A 17,189-nucleotide genomic window follows, 5' to 3' on the forward strand; every position below is an offset into this window, starting at 1 on the left:
TCCTAGAGCCTTGGTTAAAAACAATCTTAATGTTAGCCTTTAAGGATGGACAGTATAGAATAAATCTTGATATTTGCATTTCTGTAAGTCAAAACAAAAAAAAAATCAACAATATATGAGATAACATCTTAACTAATGTTTACCTTCGAATATAGCATAAAAATATTCTTAGTCCGGCTTCTTTCGTCCTTTGGATAAAAAGAAAGGCGTGGCATGATAAAACTCAGAATTCTCTAAAGCATCTCGGCTAGAGATAAAATCAACTGCAACAATGCCTCTGGCTTTGAAAACTTTCTCTAAAGAAACAGAAAAGTGTTAAACCTTTATGCTTTTGATTCTGTTTTTCCTGAGACTTAACTGATCAGATTCATAGTTGATATAGGTATAGCATTTCAGGAATATCTATGGTTTAATTCTTTTCCTTTTCTAGAAATAGGTAAATAAATTTAATAGCAAAAATAGGAGTGAGCTATAGCTTTTGAACAAATAGACAACCAAATTCTGAACATTAGAGGTACGACTTTATTAAATCTGTACTTTCTGACCCATTTACCCAAGTTTAGTGACAGTTTGCTCTAAACTGCTTTTTTAAAAACAATAATATGGTAAATTTGGATTTTGTGGAAATTAAACTATCTCATGTCAAACACAGTGCAATTTTGGATTTCAGGATTATGACAGTTGTGTTAGAAACAGGCTACCTGGGCTATGTCTGAGTTATGTTGGATCCCTGATGTAAAGTTTGACAGTGTATGTTGTGTTCAAAATCAACAGTTCTAAACAAGAATCTAAGGATCCCCTAGGGCAATCTCTGGACTTTGGGGGGTCCACATACTCTGGAACTGTGTAATGTGAATATGTATGTTTTGTTCTATTTTCCTAGGAGATGATCCATAGCTTTTATCAGATTCTCAAAGGGCTTATAACCAAAAAAGGCTAGGACCCAGAGCTTCATGTGTTTAAATAGGGAATCTTCCACTCTAGTCCCCTTTATCACAGTGTGTTGTTCAGAACAAGATATAGAAAAGGAAAAAAAAATCTGCTTTGCTCTTCAACCCTCTTTTCTCTAGGCTATAGTTAAAGATGTTTATATGATATACTGACAGCCCTTATGTCTCAGCTGAAATTGATTTACTATCAAATCAGCATTAAAGGGACCAGCAAAGGTTCTGACTTTTATTTATTTTGCTGAAGCTTTCATACCATTCTAGGAAGAATGGGCAGTTTTGGCCAGTCAGGAAAACCTGACAGTGGCCAAGGGAGAACCTCTATATTCAATTTACAGAATGGGTGCAGTTTTTAACTTGTAGGGCACAAAGTAAATTTGATACTGTCCCATCTGATCCCTGTCCCTGCATCTAATTAAGATGGTGTCAGTTTGAGGAAGTCATTGTCAAAGGCTGCTAATGCAGTAAAGGTGTGCCTAACTTTAATCACATCCAGCATGGGAAATTGTGACTTTTTGGAAATGACAATGTAAAGAGTAATGGCTTTATGAAAGAAATTAACTTTAAATAGAACATTTCCTAAATTTTAAAATTTATTCAACATAAAAATGTTAATTCTGATTTCTTTTCAGGAATATAAGGGAATAAAGTTCTTTCCTGGGTGACATTTAGCCTCATTGTGGAGAGGAATGTAACTTTTGTTAAAATAATATTTTAAAATAAAATGTGTTGAAAATTACTGTTACCTTTAAAAGATATTAAGGTATGACAATTATGTAGCTAATTGTTCCCCTGGTGTGAGATATGTGATACATGATAATCTTTTATTATCAAGTCTAATTCCAAAATACGTGATCAGTTACAGTAGTTTTCATGTGGATTTAAGGAGTGATGGTTACCTTTGTACATACTTATTAGATATGAGGTTAAAATATCATATTTTATAAACTTTAATGTAATTATAATGGTTTTGCTTTCAGTGAAGCATGTATGCACTTGCATAAACAAAAGAAAAAGAAATTATTTTAAATTGAGAAAAACATTTTCTTTAATTTGGACTACTGAATAAAATGCAGAATAATCATTTTCATGTTACAGATATGGAAAGACCTATGAACATTTAAAATTGACATTGCTGACATTCTTAAATTTGAGTGACCAGGAACTATCTAAAAATTAGTTTAGGCCAGGCATGGTGGCTCACACCTGTAATCTCAGCATTTTGGGAGGTGGAGGCAGGCAGATGGCTTGAGCCCAGGAGTTCAAGACCAGCCTGGGCAACATGATGAAATCCCGTCTCTACTAAAAAAAAAAAAAAAAAAAAGTTTTTATTGTTTTTTGATTTTCTAATCAGTTGATTGACCCATATGGATGAGTTAAATAGAGATGGCAATGTCTTATCCTTCCTTTAAAGAAGATTCCAGTGACTTAAACTTAATAATGATACTACATTTGAGCTACTGGTTGCTTATGTTCTTGAACAACAAACAGAGCTAAAGGGTCCTTCTCTCAAATGCTGGTGAAACTAATCAAATGCAAGCATTCTTTGTTACATGCTAATAAATTTTCAAAATGTTTTAACCTTTAAAATGCCATTAATTTTTCTCTCTGTAGATATATGTTTGCAGTGGCAAAAAATAAGAACAAATTAGTTCAGGTTATCTATTTGCAAATTAAAAATGAACAAAATTGATTGCAAGACTCATAAAAATTGGATATTAATTCTTGAGGAATAAGAGTGAGGCTACTTTTCTAGGTGATATTTATCCCCGTATATGGAAGAGTGTGGGTTTTAAAAATTATTGTTACAAAAACATTTTAAACATTAATTTTATCTAGTATTTTCATACTATTACTATTTCAAGATCTTTGATGGTGGGATGTCCAGATAAAATCCCCACTGTAGTTTGCAGTGTATCTAGTAGGACATAAACTATTGCTTAGCTTACAAAGCTTAGAAAGAGACTCTGATCCTTGGATATTTTTTAAAACAATCCATATTATTTAATTAATCCTAAGTATTTTTAAAAACTGCTATCGTGCTACTTCACCTAATTCTGGCTGCTGTTCATTTGGGGAATGCTATATTGGACTATTCTTGAAACAATATATATAATCTAGCAAGGCACATGTCAGTCAGGCTTTAGGTTGGAGCCAGGCCTGGAAAATGTTTTTCAAACAATTTTGTGTCTATCCTTTCATCCTGAGCTGGAACTATTGAGAATGTGATAGAAAAATGCATCGAGTGGCTTGTTGGGTCTTGTAAGGGTCCTACAACTCTCATACTCTGTAAATGGAATGTGTGGAGAGGGTTAGGAGAGCCTTCAGGTAGTACTAGAGATGCTAGAGCCTCTGAGGACCTCTGCACTGAGATTCCTAATGTTAGTCTGGCCTCTGCCATCACTGAGGGTACCTGGGGCTTGGCCTTGCTAGTGATAGCCACACAGGGCCGTAAGGCTCAGCTGATCATCACTGGGTGAGGAAGTGTCAGGGTCACTGCAGATCTGAGTCAGGGCTAAGCTCAAGATTTCTTTCTTTTCTTTGTAAAACCGTAGTTCTTGTCCTGCTTTCCTGGCTTCCTCCAACTGCCTCAGGGCCATTCGTAGCTCTTGAGAGACAATTCCTGGTGACTCCCGCTCCTTCATGATCCAGTCCAGGGCCATGTGGCTGCGCATCTTTTCATCTAGAGAATACTGAGAATAGTAGGAGATGACTTCCTGGGGGCCAAGAAACAAAGTCCAGGGTGTCAATAAAAAGCAACAAAGGCACCCGTCCACACGCCTCCCCCTGCTTCCCACATCCATTAGGGTTTTATCAACAACCCCATCTCTCTCATGTTCAAAAACTGAAACCAAAACCCACTGGTTTACTTCTATAAAGGAAATGAAAGGCTAAGTTGGCCTAGCAAAGCACACCACTCCAGGTTGAGTCAAAACACACCACCAGGAATGACTCAATAATGTTCACCAAACATAGCTCTGCCATCTCTAGAAATACAAGCCATTCACTGAAAATACATTCCTACAACAATTGGTGTGAATATGACCTCATTTATTCATTGAACCCTGTTGCCCAGCATTATTTCCTTTGGAAAGATAAAGAGAGGGAAGTAGCACTACAGAGGGTCTTGGGCAGAATGGGGTTTGGTCAAATCCACTGAAGAAAGCAGGAAGCTCTTAGTTAAGGGCATCTCAGAGTATCATTTAGAAACCAGGAGAATCAACTGTGGTATTAGCACAAGGGAGACGGTCCAACTGTCCCACAGTAAATACAGAAGGGAGTTTAGATGTATAATGGAATTATTGATTTTCCAATATTATTTATTTATTTTGAGATTATGAGATCAATAATCTCCATTATTGATATCATAATGCTTCCTTCATGGTACATTGTCTTTTACTTTTACAAACAATTAAAAATTAGTTACTGCCTGTCAATTCTTGTGTGAAAAATTTGTCAATACATAATAACATCATATGTAGAGTTGATCATGTGGAGTGAATGCACTGCTTATTTTTATTTTCAAGAACATATGGTATGCATTTATGACCTTAACAAATTAAAAACAATCATGGAAAAGTGTTTATAACCCAACCAGCATATTTCAAAGGCCTTTTGTAAAATCAAAGGAAAAGGAAAAAAAACAAAACCAAAGCCATTGTCAGCTACTCATTTCTTTTCCATCTTTGACAACTGAAACCTAGACTTTCTAAGCAAAGAACAACTAAAAACTAGGGGGCTGCAGTGCATGGAAAGCTCCTTATACCCACCCTTACCTTGCTGACTCCCAGAGGCTTTCTTCCTCATACAAATTCCTATTAGGAAATTCTCAGAAATAAACTACCATCTTTCACATTCTAACGGTGGGTAGAGGAAGGATAAATCTTGGAGAACAACAGGTGAAAACCATTAAATACACAGGAGGGGGTTTACATTAGCTATTAAAAAAGGGGGAAGGGTGCTTCTCATAAATAACAAAGAAATAGTGAGACCGTGTCTCTGAAAAACAAAGAAGAAACTTCTAAACCAAAAAAATGGGAGTGATCAAATGCCGGCTTGTCAGACTTTATAATCATTTCTGTTGTTTATTGGGGACTTTTGGCAGGAATGGGAAATACTCTTCTCCTACCACCAACTTGGCCACTCTCCAGTGACGAGGTTTCAGAAGCAGTGCATTTTCAAGTTTCTGCCTCAGAAGGTACAAGAGGGCACACATTCCAAGGAGGCAGGGGAGGTGTATGGAGTAGATCCAGGATTTTCTTTAGAAGCTGTCTGCCTTTATGATCCTTTCGGTTTGCATTCGGTACAGGTATCTAAATCAGTCCTGTGCCCACGTTCTTTTTAGTGTGTATATTTGGTCAGTCCCTGACTCAATGGGGCTGTTCTATATGTTTCTTTGTGTGTCCTCTGCTCTTAATAAATAAGGTACCAAATTTATATTTGGAAAAATCCGAATAAAGGAAATCTCCTAGGAAGATGATGAGCCACCTGCTGAGTTCATATAACACAGACTTAGACTTGATTAGACAATCTTACCTGTCGGGAACACTTTGTTTCACGAAGGGCTTTTAGGCTTCCATTCCAGTGCAATAGTTGGAAAATGGTCATCAGCTCCTACAAAACCCAAACACCTATCATTGGTCCCAAAGCAGAAATGTGCATTGGTGAGAGCTGAGCAGGGCATAACTCTAATTCCCAAATATATCAGGAAACAGAATACACAATATTGTCACAACACTTTGGGACTTTCCCAAGCCCAGGGTCCCAGGGCTTCTGGAACATTCTTCTCTTCCTCCTTTGCTATATCCATAGCATTACATTACATTACTTGTGTAATGAAATGACTAAATACTTGACAAATGTCTTTCAGCATTAAAAATAATACACTGAAGAGTTCTACACACAAGAAGTTATTTAAATATACCAGGACATCTGAGAAATAGTGTATAGGCAAGGTTTTACATTGTATCATTTTTTAAAATTGCTCGAGACTGACAGCATCTTAAATGGTCACTTTTAGAGGAATGGCTAAAGTATGATATATCCCTACTACTGAACACTTTGCTATCATAAAGAAAGGATGAGAACGTTCCATAAGTTTAAACAGAAAGAATTCTATGATGTGTTAAAATAAAACAAGGTACACAACAGTGTGTAATGTGTGCTACTATTTGATTAAGAAGATCGCTATATACATGTTTGCTTGTAAATGCCTAGAAGAGTTCTAGTAAGATACAAAAGGATCTGGTAACTTTAGCTGTCTCTGGAATGCCAGAGGAATGCCTGGGGGACAGGAGTAGGAGGGAGACCTTCTTGTGACATTATTTTGCAAAACTTACTGAGTTTTGAATCATGTGACTATGTTATATCTTAAAACCATTTAACTCTAAAAATTTTAAGCCAAAAAATAAATATACAAATATAGTTAAATAGCATTTATAGGACGCCATTAGTTTGGACGGAGCTACTGCATTAGGCTTAATAGATCAAATCAAAATGGAGTCACTCATGCTGAAGTTCTAGATTGCCGTGCTGAAACTAAGCTGTTTATCTGAGCTTCCTAGAAATCAGGACAAAGAGAGAGATAATAGCCAAATCCCCAAACAAGCCAGTTTTAGCCGGCATAATAAAGAAGTCCCCTCTGCTTTAATCTTTACAAGAGAAGTAACTATGAAATGACCAATCCATTTTTGTCCTCTGTTTCTACCTTCTTCAGCCCTTTTCTGCCTAAAGCCAACTTCCTCTGCTCAGCTCATCGGAACGCTCATTCTGTTTTATAGAAGGAGGTGTTACGCAATTCTAAAATTGCAAGTAAAAGTCAGCTAGATCGTTAAACTAAATTTATTGTAATTTTGTCTTTTGACAATATAAAGCATATAATGAACAAACTACAGGAACTGTTCAATACTCCTAAATTTATAAATTCAGTCAAGAAAAATGCCTTGAAATATAGACAATAAGGTTGTATTGACATTAAAACTCACCCATGGTTTCCAAATCCAAGAGCCACAGCTGAGCACAGCATTCAGACTATCAGCACCATCATTTCCTTGCCTTTTGTGGTGTCAAAGGCAAGCTAAGGTGTATAAGTTTACTGAAGATTTTCATTTTCCTAATGCGGTTACAATTAGAAGTTTTCCACTGAAATTATTTGCATTTCAGTTATAGTTTTTTTTGGTCAGAGATACATCTATTGTGGATTAATAGCCTGTGGTTATTGAAATTATTGAAAAATAACTCTATACGATCAAGGAACTTTCATGTTTTAAAAAATAGTTATGAAAACTTAACATAGACAGATGTCCTACTGCCCATTCAAAAAAGCTTTTAGCTGGGCACGGTGGTGTGTGCCTATAGTTCTAGCAACTTGGGAGGCTGAGGCAGGAGAATTGATTGAGCCCAAGAGTTTGAGACCAGTCTGGGCAACATAATATTTTATCTCTTAAAACAAAACAAAAAAGCTGACTTCAATTAACTGTCTTTACATCTGCTTGCTTGGGAAAAGGTTCTCTTATGAAAATCAGGAGACTCACAGTCAGGTTTTAGGCATCTTAAAATTATTTGGTAAATTTTAAAGCTATCAGATTATTAGAAGAGCAAATAGCACTTCTCTCATGTCTAAAATTGCCGTTAGAATGAAATGTTTTTCTTCTTTTCTGTCAGAGATCCAGTTTGGCATTCTGTCTAAGTTCACTGCACAGTAAGTACTCTGAGAGCCCACAGACACCTCAGTAAAAGCAAAACCACTTGTGTCTGCTAATTAAAACACACATGAATACCAGCTGAGCTGCTCCTTCTGCCCCCCAGATGGAGACCTCCCTGTCTGCACAGGGTCCTCGGTCCAGTGCCCAGGGATGCTGTCCCCTCCTGGCCCCTCTCCTCCACATCTTCCTGCCCGTGTTCAGACTTTCACTTCATCACGTCAATATGCTAATTTGAAAAAGTGGGAGTGCTTTGTTTGAGAAACCAAATCTCGTCCAGTCTGGCTGTCACTGCTGTTCTTCTCAGGCTTTCCATCAAAGTAGCCCCAGTGGCTGAGAAGGGCAAATTTGTGTTGCCCTTCCTACCATACTAACAAACCAACTCACCGAATACTTTGAAGCCATAAAAATGAATAGGAAGGTTGTTTTAATATTTGGGAACCAGTCTCTATGATGTAACAGGAGGGCCAATATTTGTAAATAAGAAAAATTTTTTGGTTTTATGTCTTATAAAAATCCACTCAAATTTTGCATTCTATTGTGTATGTCCATTTTTAGAAAAGAGAAAATAAATATTGGCCAGGTGTGGTGGCTTGTGCCTATAATCCCAGCACTTGGGAGGCTGCGGCAGGTGGATCACTTGAGGTCAGGAGATGGAGACCAGCCTGGGCAAAATGGTGAAAACCTGTTTCTACTAAAAATAAAAAAATTAGCCAGGTGTGGTGGTGGGTACCTGTAATCCCAGCTACTCGGGAGGCTGAGGCAGAATTGTTTGAACCTGGGAGGCGGAGAGTACAGTCAGCTGCGATCGCGATACCACACTCCAGCCTCGGCAAGTGAGTGAGACTCCATCACAAAAAAGAAAATAAATATCACTCCACTCCTCCATTTGACCCTCACAACCCTAAATCTTTATGTAAAGTTGAGAACTCAGACACATATACTGGATTTATTTTGTGGCTTCCTATAGGTATCTATCTTGGCATTGTTCTTGCATCCTTGTGGCCCAGTTTGAGAAACAGCCTATTGCTAACAGGGCTCTTAATTCCATCCTCTGATAACTGTTGACTTAGAAACATACTATTCTTCCTCTGGGGTCTTCTGGGCTCTTTTTCTTATCTATACACTAACTGCTCTCCCCGCCCCATAAGCGATTATCATTCCACCCTGAAAATCTCCTAAGACTTTAGAATTCACAACTCTTCTGTGAACAGAACCAAAACCCTTTCTCATGCCCCTTGACAACCTTCATCTTTCAAAAATGTCCCCAAAGAGACTTGAACTGCTTTCGTCTCCAGGATGAAGGTCAACCTCCTCACCACCTCTGGTTTGTCTAAATTTCTATCCCATCACGAAGCAGCTTTTTTTTTTCTCTCCAGTAACACAACTGCCACTTCCTCAGTGTTGCTTTTGTTCTTAACATTCCCTAGGGAAGATGACCTCCTTTCCAACTTCTTACATTATATCCTCATCTAGTTTTTGTCCTCTGTAGAGATATTCATCTTGCCATCATTATATAAAGTATATTTAAATATTTTCACATATTTTTTGTCTCACTTCTTTATTTCCCCTCATAAGACCAAATTCACTCTCTTCACATTTTCCCAAAACTATTAGCTCTTGGCTCAACTCCAGGAAATCTTTGCATGCCTCTGACTGATTCCATTGGAAATCCTTGCATGATTGCAGAGTGGGAAGGAGAGGTCTGCTGTGGAGTTCTGCTTACTAGTTTCCCCATGATTCTTTGCTGCCTGGTGTTCGCTGGCTCATATTCTACCTGGAGAAGCTCTGTTACTCTAAAGGAAGTTAGTGTAGTCAGGTGCTGTGGAATGTCCCAGCTACTTGGGAGGCTGAGGCAGGAAGATCATGAGTTTGTGCCCACCCTGGGCGAAATAGTAAGACCTCTGTCTCAGAAAAAAAAAAAAAAAAAAATATATATATATATATATATATAATTTTTTTTTAAATAAAGGAAATTAGTGTTGTCTTTTCCTGTGAGGGTCTGTCATAGTCCTCACGGAAGTCTTTTGGGGTGTGGTGTTTTGTTTGTGGGGTAATCTGGAAGCCTGAGGGGCCCAGCTGCACCAACAGAAAAACAAGTTAGCCTCATGAGGTGAGGCAGGTGAGGCAAGGTTTAAAGTGAGTGGGGCCAATTATACATGTTCATGGTCTTTTATTTATAATTCTGATATTTTGTTTATCGTGAATTTTTTGCATGAATTTTGAGTTTAAAAAATAATGCATTATAATATTATTTATCTTGATTATGAAGTTTTTAAGCATCCCTTTCAATTTTGTACCCAAGAGAAATGCATCACTTGCCTAGCCCTTGTCTGTCCCCTTCTTGTAGCTCTGTCTCAGGGGCAAGCCCAGCTTCACGGGCATGAGGTCTGTGCAGCTGTACAGGGCCCCTGCTTTGTTTAGTGCTCTGCTGTCTTGAAATTCTTGGTAATTTTTGAACAAGGGCCCCTGGATTTTCATTTTGCACTGGGCCTGGCAAATTATCTAGCTGGTCCTGACCAGCAGAGTAAATTTAATATAGAACAAAGAATCAAGCTGTGTGTTTTCTTTCCTCTTCGGGGAAAATTTCAGTTGCAGCTCTCACTCTACAGCTTTCCTGGTTTATTTTGTCATTCATTTCATTTAAACAGACAACGGGGCTCTGTCCTCACAGCCTTTCCTGGGGTTGCCTCTGTTAGAAACAATGTTGGGCTTTTCAGCTACTTGTGGAGAGAAAATGCTCACTGCTTCTCTTTGGAACTCTTTCTAGGAGACGGGTTTGGCTCTGTGATTCATCAGAAATAAGAAAAACAAACACTGTAAATGGAGAACTTGAAAAACAGGTGGGCACCATCTCCCCACCCAAGAGAATGGATTTAAGAGGAAATTTGTTTATGGGATGAAGTTTTAAAAGGCGACCTGGAAAATTTAGCAAAGATGTAAATAAACAACTCTTCCTTGGATTGCATTAGGCTTCAGAATAAATATATTAACCAGCTTCAGTCAAAGTCTGCCTAGAATCTGACCCTGACAAGACCCAGTGACTAGTGCTGCTCCCAACCTTCCCCGCAAACAGCAGGCAATTTTCTCTGTGGCAAAGCTACCTCGAAACAGGCATCCAGGCTTCCCTCCCACGAAGTGAAGGTAAGCAGAGGCCTATCATGTTTCCTCTGAGTGCTGGCTGCAGGACGCCCCCCCACCCCGCCCCGAAAGCCCGAGGGCAGTCTGGAGACACCAGCTTGTTTTTATATGGTAGAGTCATCCATAGCTAGATACAAACACACATCTATTACCCACCAGGGGTACTGAATTGCTGTGTTGGCTGCAGAAACAGCCCAGGTCTGTGGGCAATTCCCATTATGTGTAGACACAAGCAGAAGCATTTAACCGAGGCCACTAAGGAATGTGCCAGGTCCCAGCAGGCAAGCTAGGGCTGGTGGAAGGAAAAGGGATGCGCTCCATAGGCCCTCCTCCTGGGTTGCCAGTATCCCTACTGGGGAAGGGAGTTTGGATTTTCCCTGCCACATCTTCCTCTGTCTCCATCCTGTATCCAGACTCCTTTAGGAGAATTTATGAAGCATGTCCACAGTAGGATTCAAATTATTATTTCACAAATTTAAATACCTTACTACAGACCACACAGAAAACACATAGCCTATGCAAAGCAATTAAACTATTACTAAAAGAGGGTTGAGTAGAGCCTTTCATAGTACTTGGAAGGAATTTTAAGACTTTTTTTTTTTTTTAAATCTCACCTTCCCCCATCTTTGGCAGACTAAACCAATCACATTCAAAATCATTCTTAATTTTTCCAAAAATAGCACTAAATCCCATACAAGCTACTGTGTACTGGGGCAGGCAATGTTCATTCCATAATAAAAGAACTACAATATTATTTGGAGGGGGAACAGGAATTAAATGAAATTCCTGCTTAGGGGAAGCATTATGCCAGATGCTTTATAAATGTTACACTACTTAAATCCCGCAAAAATTCTACAAAATGGGCATTATTATTCCTATTTTATAGATGAGAAAACTGAGTCTCAGAATGGACAAGCTCACAGATGGCAAGTGGTAGAGCAGACTTCACACACAGGTCTGTATGATTTTTTAAAGTTTATATTCTTTCTCTTGAAAAAAATACCTCTTTTTAAAAGTATTATTCCTCTGTTCAGTTTTAGATTGTTATGAAAAAAAAAGGACCTTTTACAGATCGACTCTTTTATCCTACAATAGGGGCCCTGAACCATTTTGTGTAGGTTCAAATAGAGCTAGGTTAGACAGAGTTGTCAACGGAATCCATCCAGTAGCCTCTGGCATTTCAAGCAAAGATTCCTTCAGAAATACATCTAATAATAGTTGTTCATCTTCACTGAGCATTCATTATACCCCATGCACTCTTCTGGACTCTATGCATATCATCCCATTTAATCCTCACAATAGCACTGTGAGGAAGGTACTGTTATTCTCTCTGATTTACATACAAACGAGGAAGTAGATTTTGAGGTAAGGAAAAGAGCCAGGCTCAAACTGGCCAGCCCACTGCAGAGTCTGGGTCAGAGCCACTGGGCTGACATGTGCCCCACCCACTAGGCTTAAAGGATACTTTGTTGCTTCCTAACCAAGACAGGCTACGTCAAAGGTCAGTAAGACCTTGGCCACTTAAGGATAAAACTGGATGACTAAGGCCGGGCGCGGTGGCTCACACCTGTAATCCTAGCACTTTGGGAGGCCAAGGCGGGCAGATCACGAGGTCAGGAGATGGAGACCATCCTGGCTAACACGGTGAAATCCCGTCTCTACTAAAAATACAAAAAATTAGCCGGGCATGGTGGTGGGCGCCTGTAGTCCCAGCTACTCAGGAGGCTGAGGCAGGAGAATGGCTTGAACCTGGGAGGCAGAGCTTGCAGTGAGCCAAGATCAGGCCACTGCACTCCAGCCTGGGCGACAGAGCTAGACTCCGTCTCAAAAAAGAAAAAAAAAAAAAAAAGAAAAACTAAGATTTAGGATGGGTGAAGAAAGAGCATTTTTGCCGCAATCATACGGAAGGCTAATAAAATAATATTTATTTTTTAATAATGTGCATGGGGACATATCCATCTGAGAAGTGGCTGTGCCATTGGGGTCAGGAAAGGAGTTTGAAAGGTACCAAAGAAGGTATTTGAAAGTTGTGGCTTCAGAAGGGCTCAGCTCACCATTGTAAATTACACCGTGAGGAACATTTTGCCCATAAAACCTTATACCTCTGATTGCTTCTTGGAATATAACCTAAGAAAACAATTTCTAAGGTGAAGTCTCTTTATTATATTGCATTCTGATTCCTACCAGCATTGCATGTTTATGGATGTTCAACTGCACTGGAGTTAAGTTTTTTGAAGGGAAGCACATTTCATGCCCAATCACTACTAAAATTCTATCTGTCCAGCCTGATATAGGATAATAGATGTGTGAGCTCAGAGATCAGACTGCCTGATCCTGAACCCTAGCTTCAATGATAACATGAGGATAACGATATTATCCACCTCATACAGTTATTGTGAGTGTTAAATTATGACACTATTTGTTAAATGCTAAGCACGGGCCAAAGTAAGCATCCGTAAGTGTCAGCTGTTATTACTGTTGTTGTTACTAATATATTTTAGAAATAATAGGTAATATAGTTCCTCAACTCTTGTTATCATTTGTCGGCAGTGGATGAAAAAGAGTTACAGATTGTTAATTGTTTTGATTTCGTTGATGATAGGAAGGGGCAGAACTTGTTTAATAGAAAACCAGACCCAAGTAGGGTATTGTTTAACGTGCACTGCAGGAACTTTCAGACGTCACAGGACTTCTGAAAATTAAGAAGCAAATGGTAACAACCAACATGTCAAACTGTTATCATTGGTTTAGTGGGGAGCTTTGCACTGAAAAGCTGGTGAAACATTACAGAATCACTTATTTCTTAGATTTGTGTTTTACTTTCTTTTATAAAAGCAAAGGTTGTTTCCTGATTGCGTGTTTGTTTAGGCCTATGATATGTGGCCGAGATGGGGCTTCCATGCTGGATTCCAGGAGGGTTAGATTAAAATGACCAAAAACACTTAAGACCAAAAGATTATTGGGTCAGGAGATGTTAGTGATAACTGTTGCATTTCTCTTAGGCTTCTGGATTGGATAATCAAACAAATATGTGGCAGGCAGGCAGGTACCTGAAACTCCAGCATAGTCTTCCCCATGTTTGACTCCAGCATGTAGTGATAGGCTCCAACACTGGTGCTGGGATCATCTGCATCATCTAAGGTGCCCTTGGGAAAGAAAGCAGAGAAAGAAAAATTACTGATTTTTCCTCCTCTTCTTTGAATGGTCACAAATTAATTCTGTGACCACACAGTAAGCCTATTTTTGGTCTAACCTGAACAGATGTTCACAACCAAGTCTCCAGTAGATTTGAGAGTTTTGTAATCAATTTGAATTGAGCGTTTGATAGAATACTAACTGTTATATACTCGCTGATAGAATAATTTTCCAAAAGAAGACATTTCTGTATGATTGCACAGGGTTTTGGTGGTGGTGGTGTTAACATTTGCATGGCTGAGCTCCGAAACTGCCTTCGTTGGTTATTGAAATCTTGAGACACTGACTTTGCTCTGATTCCAGTGATAACCAGGCAAGATTACATAATTGACATGGAAAGAATTTGTCAGTTGTATGGACCATTCAGATTTTACTGCCGTGATTCTTAATAGGAACTTTTCGTAATATGCTGGTGTTTAGCCTGGAGACATGGATCATGGTTTATATTTTTTCAGTCCTGTACCACTTAATCTCTAGGAAACGAGGTGGGTGGGTGATGGGTAGAAATGAAATTCCCTTTCCATTTGGGTGTGGGGAGTGGTGCTAAGAAGCTAACACAACTCTGGTATGGCTTTTGGGCCAGCCCTTCCGTATCCTATGGACACAGATTCCTGGGAAGGTGGGCAATGGTGACTTTGTGAGATGGAACAAACAAGTGCCAGCACAGATAGCAGCAAATTTATAGCTTTTGAATGCAATAACATTAACACACTGCTGCTGAAATATTTATGTTGGCTTTTTAAATATCCCAGAGGAAATCCATCTAGAAGCATGCAACCATGTATATTCTGTTTCCTTAGAAATTTCCATTTAAAAAATGATAAATTACTTTTACACTGAGGGCCCTTCCCTGCTCCTGAGTAAATTTCACACTTATATAAATCAGGCATAATTTTCCTAACCTCTCTTCCTCAAAAGCACTTGAAATTTACAGGGCTGGAAAATAAAGGCTTCCTTTCATCCTCAGACCAGATATAGAACAGAACTCCCTGGCATCTCCCAGCCAAGTCAATCACTCTTCTTCTCCTGCTCCTTCCTTATCTCTCCTTTATGTGATAAGAAGATTTATGAGGGGAAAAGGGTCACATCTAGTCTGATAGTGTTTCCTTCATCATCATCAGCTTCGCCAGAATGACAGAGCCTTCCTAGTTAAGGGAAACAGAAGGAAATCTCAGGTGGGGTTTATCCGTGCTAAAGGCAAACCAGAGGTGGCTAATCCCTTTGGTAATGCCAGGTTCCTGCCCTTGAGCACACACAGGGCGATACTTGCCACAGGTGGGGACCGAAGGCTTCTTTCTTGGCTTATAGTTTGGAAGCGATGGGAGTTGGGAGCTCCAAATCATTCATGGGACAAATATCCTGTCTTATATTGCTTAAAAAAAAATCCTATCTAATTTTTAAGACAGGGTGTTTTGCTCTTAAAGCACTTTGCATTTAATTGTGTTAATTACAGAAATTTTCAATGCTCTCTGAAGAGGTAATTGATATTAACCATGGTAATTCTAATAGCTAACACATATTGGGCATATGGTTTTTCACATATCTAAACAGTCCATGTTTCCTTAAAAATGCAGATTGCAGGGCCCCACACTGGCTGGGGAATTCGCACTTCCAGTAAACACTTCAGATGATTTTCATGATCTTTCAAGTTTGGGGAAAATGGAGCTCGTTTTCCACTAGATTAAAGCAGTATTCCACTGTATGCGTTCTCAGGCCCTAAAAGAATCAACACTCCTCAATAAGTAAACATTCACTTAAACATATCCAGGTGGATCCAATGATCTACCTTGATTTAAAACATGATTAATTGTGATCCAGAGAGATTAAAAAATATTATTGAGATGTGTGATATTATGATTTCCAATTTAAGTATTCTTTTTTCTGAAAATTAACAATTCAATGGGTAAAAATTGAATCTACAGAATTCTTAAAATAAGAATTTGCTCATGTTAGCATCTCTCAAGATTCAAATGCTTCAGAATTCTCAGTGCAGCCATCTCCTGCCCTCCATGGTGGGTACTCACGCTCGTAGAGGCTACTGCTTCCTGAACACTTTCCATAATGAATTCCTTGGTGATCCTGCGAGAGGGTAGCTCATTGAAGAGGGAGTTGATCAGGGCCACTTTAGCTGCATCCCGCCTGGCCTCGGCTCTACTTAAGCAGCACTTGAGAAGGGAAGGAGAAAAGGAGTCATTTGAGAATTTAGCATTTCACCACTCCACTCCTGCATCAATGGGTCTGTGGACATTTCTATTTACACATTTACTGTCCGCATCTATTCTGTTCATATACATTGCTAATTTCCCTGAAGGTCACGCAGATTTTCCTTCAGCTCTAGAGTTCGTGCAAATGTCTTGGTTGATCTTCAATTACTTATTGTCTTATTTTATAGTCATTGAATGTCTACTATATGTCAGAAGCTTTGCATACTCTATTAATGAGTAATGATAAATTAATAATGGCTATTATTGTGTGCTAGATAATTTATATTCATTGTCAGGGCCTTCCTCAAATCCCTATTTCAGAGAAAAAATGTAAGGAAAGGAGAAAAGCAAGGAATCTGGAACTACTTGTAACAATAATTAAGAACACAAATTCTAGAGTCAGACTGCTTTCAGCTCTGGCATTTACTAACTATAAGACCTTGAGTAGGTTCATTAGTCTCTCTGCACCTCAATTTCCTCCTCTATAAAATGGGAATAATAGTAGGGTTGAGGTTAGGATCAATTGGTTAATATAGATGAAGCACTGGAAATACCTGGCACACAGTAGCACTTATGAGAACAGGCCAGCCAGCCATTTTTATCTCCAGGTTAGTACAAGGGTGCTGCTGTCAATATCTATTGCTTTTGCATTTGCAACATTTGTCCCCCACCTTCCTTCTAGTAACAGTTCCCTGATTTTCTTGAGGACTAGGATTTCTCCCTTGGTCTCAATCCATGCGGTTTTGCTGGGACATACTGCATTCAAACCTTCTTGAAGTTAGGGCCATAGGCAGCCTATGATTAGTGACTCATAAAAAAAATTCACTCCTCTCAAATATAATATTGTGCTCCATCCTGCTAGACTGGCTTTCTGTGGCTCATATGGATCTGGTCGATGCATCCTGATTCTTTTCTGTCCTCCCTGCCTCTGAACAACTAACAACTCCCATTTTTCAAGTTCTGGTTTGGCATCGTTCCTGGGGTTGCAGATAGAGGGACAA

At 39.0% G+C, this 17,189-nt stretch overlaps 1 protein-coding gene across 1 annotated transcript in view; it reads right to left on the reverse strand.

Annotated features, from left to right (window-relative positions):
* Positions 1 to 508: 508 nt before the first annotated feature.
* The window catches only part of LIX1 (limb and CNS expressed 1), a 50,974-nt gene continuing 34,293 nt past the window's right edge, over positions 509 to 17,189 (reverse strand). Inside the window, exons 3-6 of the mRNA XM_526965.7 lie at positions 16,009 to 16,149; positions 13,840 to 13,935; positions 5,484 to 5,561; positions 509 to 3,664 (exon numbers count right to left, since the gene is read on the reverse strand). Coding sequence (XP_526965.5) covers positions 3,377 to 3,664; positions 5,484 to 5,561; positions 13,840 to 13,935; positions 16,009 to 16,149 — 603 coding nt within the window. The 3' untranslated portion in view covers positions 509 to 3,376. The remainder of the gene's footprint in view (positions 3,665 to 5,483; positions 5,562 to 13,839; positions 13,936 to 16,008; positions 16,150 to 17,189) is intronic.

The sequence above is a fragment of the Pan troglodytes genome, chromosome 4 (genome assembly GCF_028858775.2).
Source record: "Pan troglodytes isolate AG18354 chromosome 4, NHGRI_mPanTro3-v2.0_pri, whole genome shotgun sequence".
NCBI classification, from domain to species: domain Eukaryota; kingdom Metazoa; phylum Chordata; class Mammalia; order Primates; family Hominidae; genus Pan; species Pan troglodytes.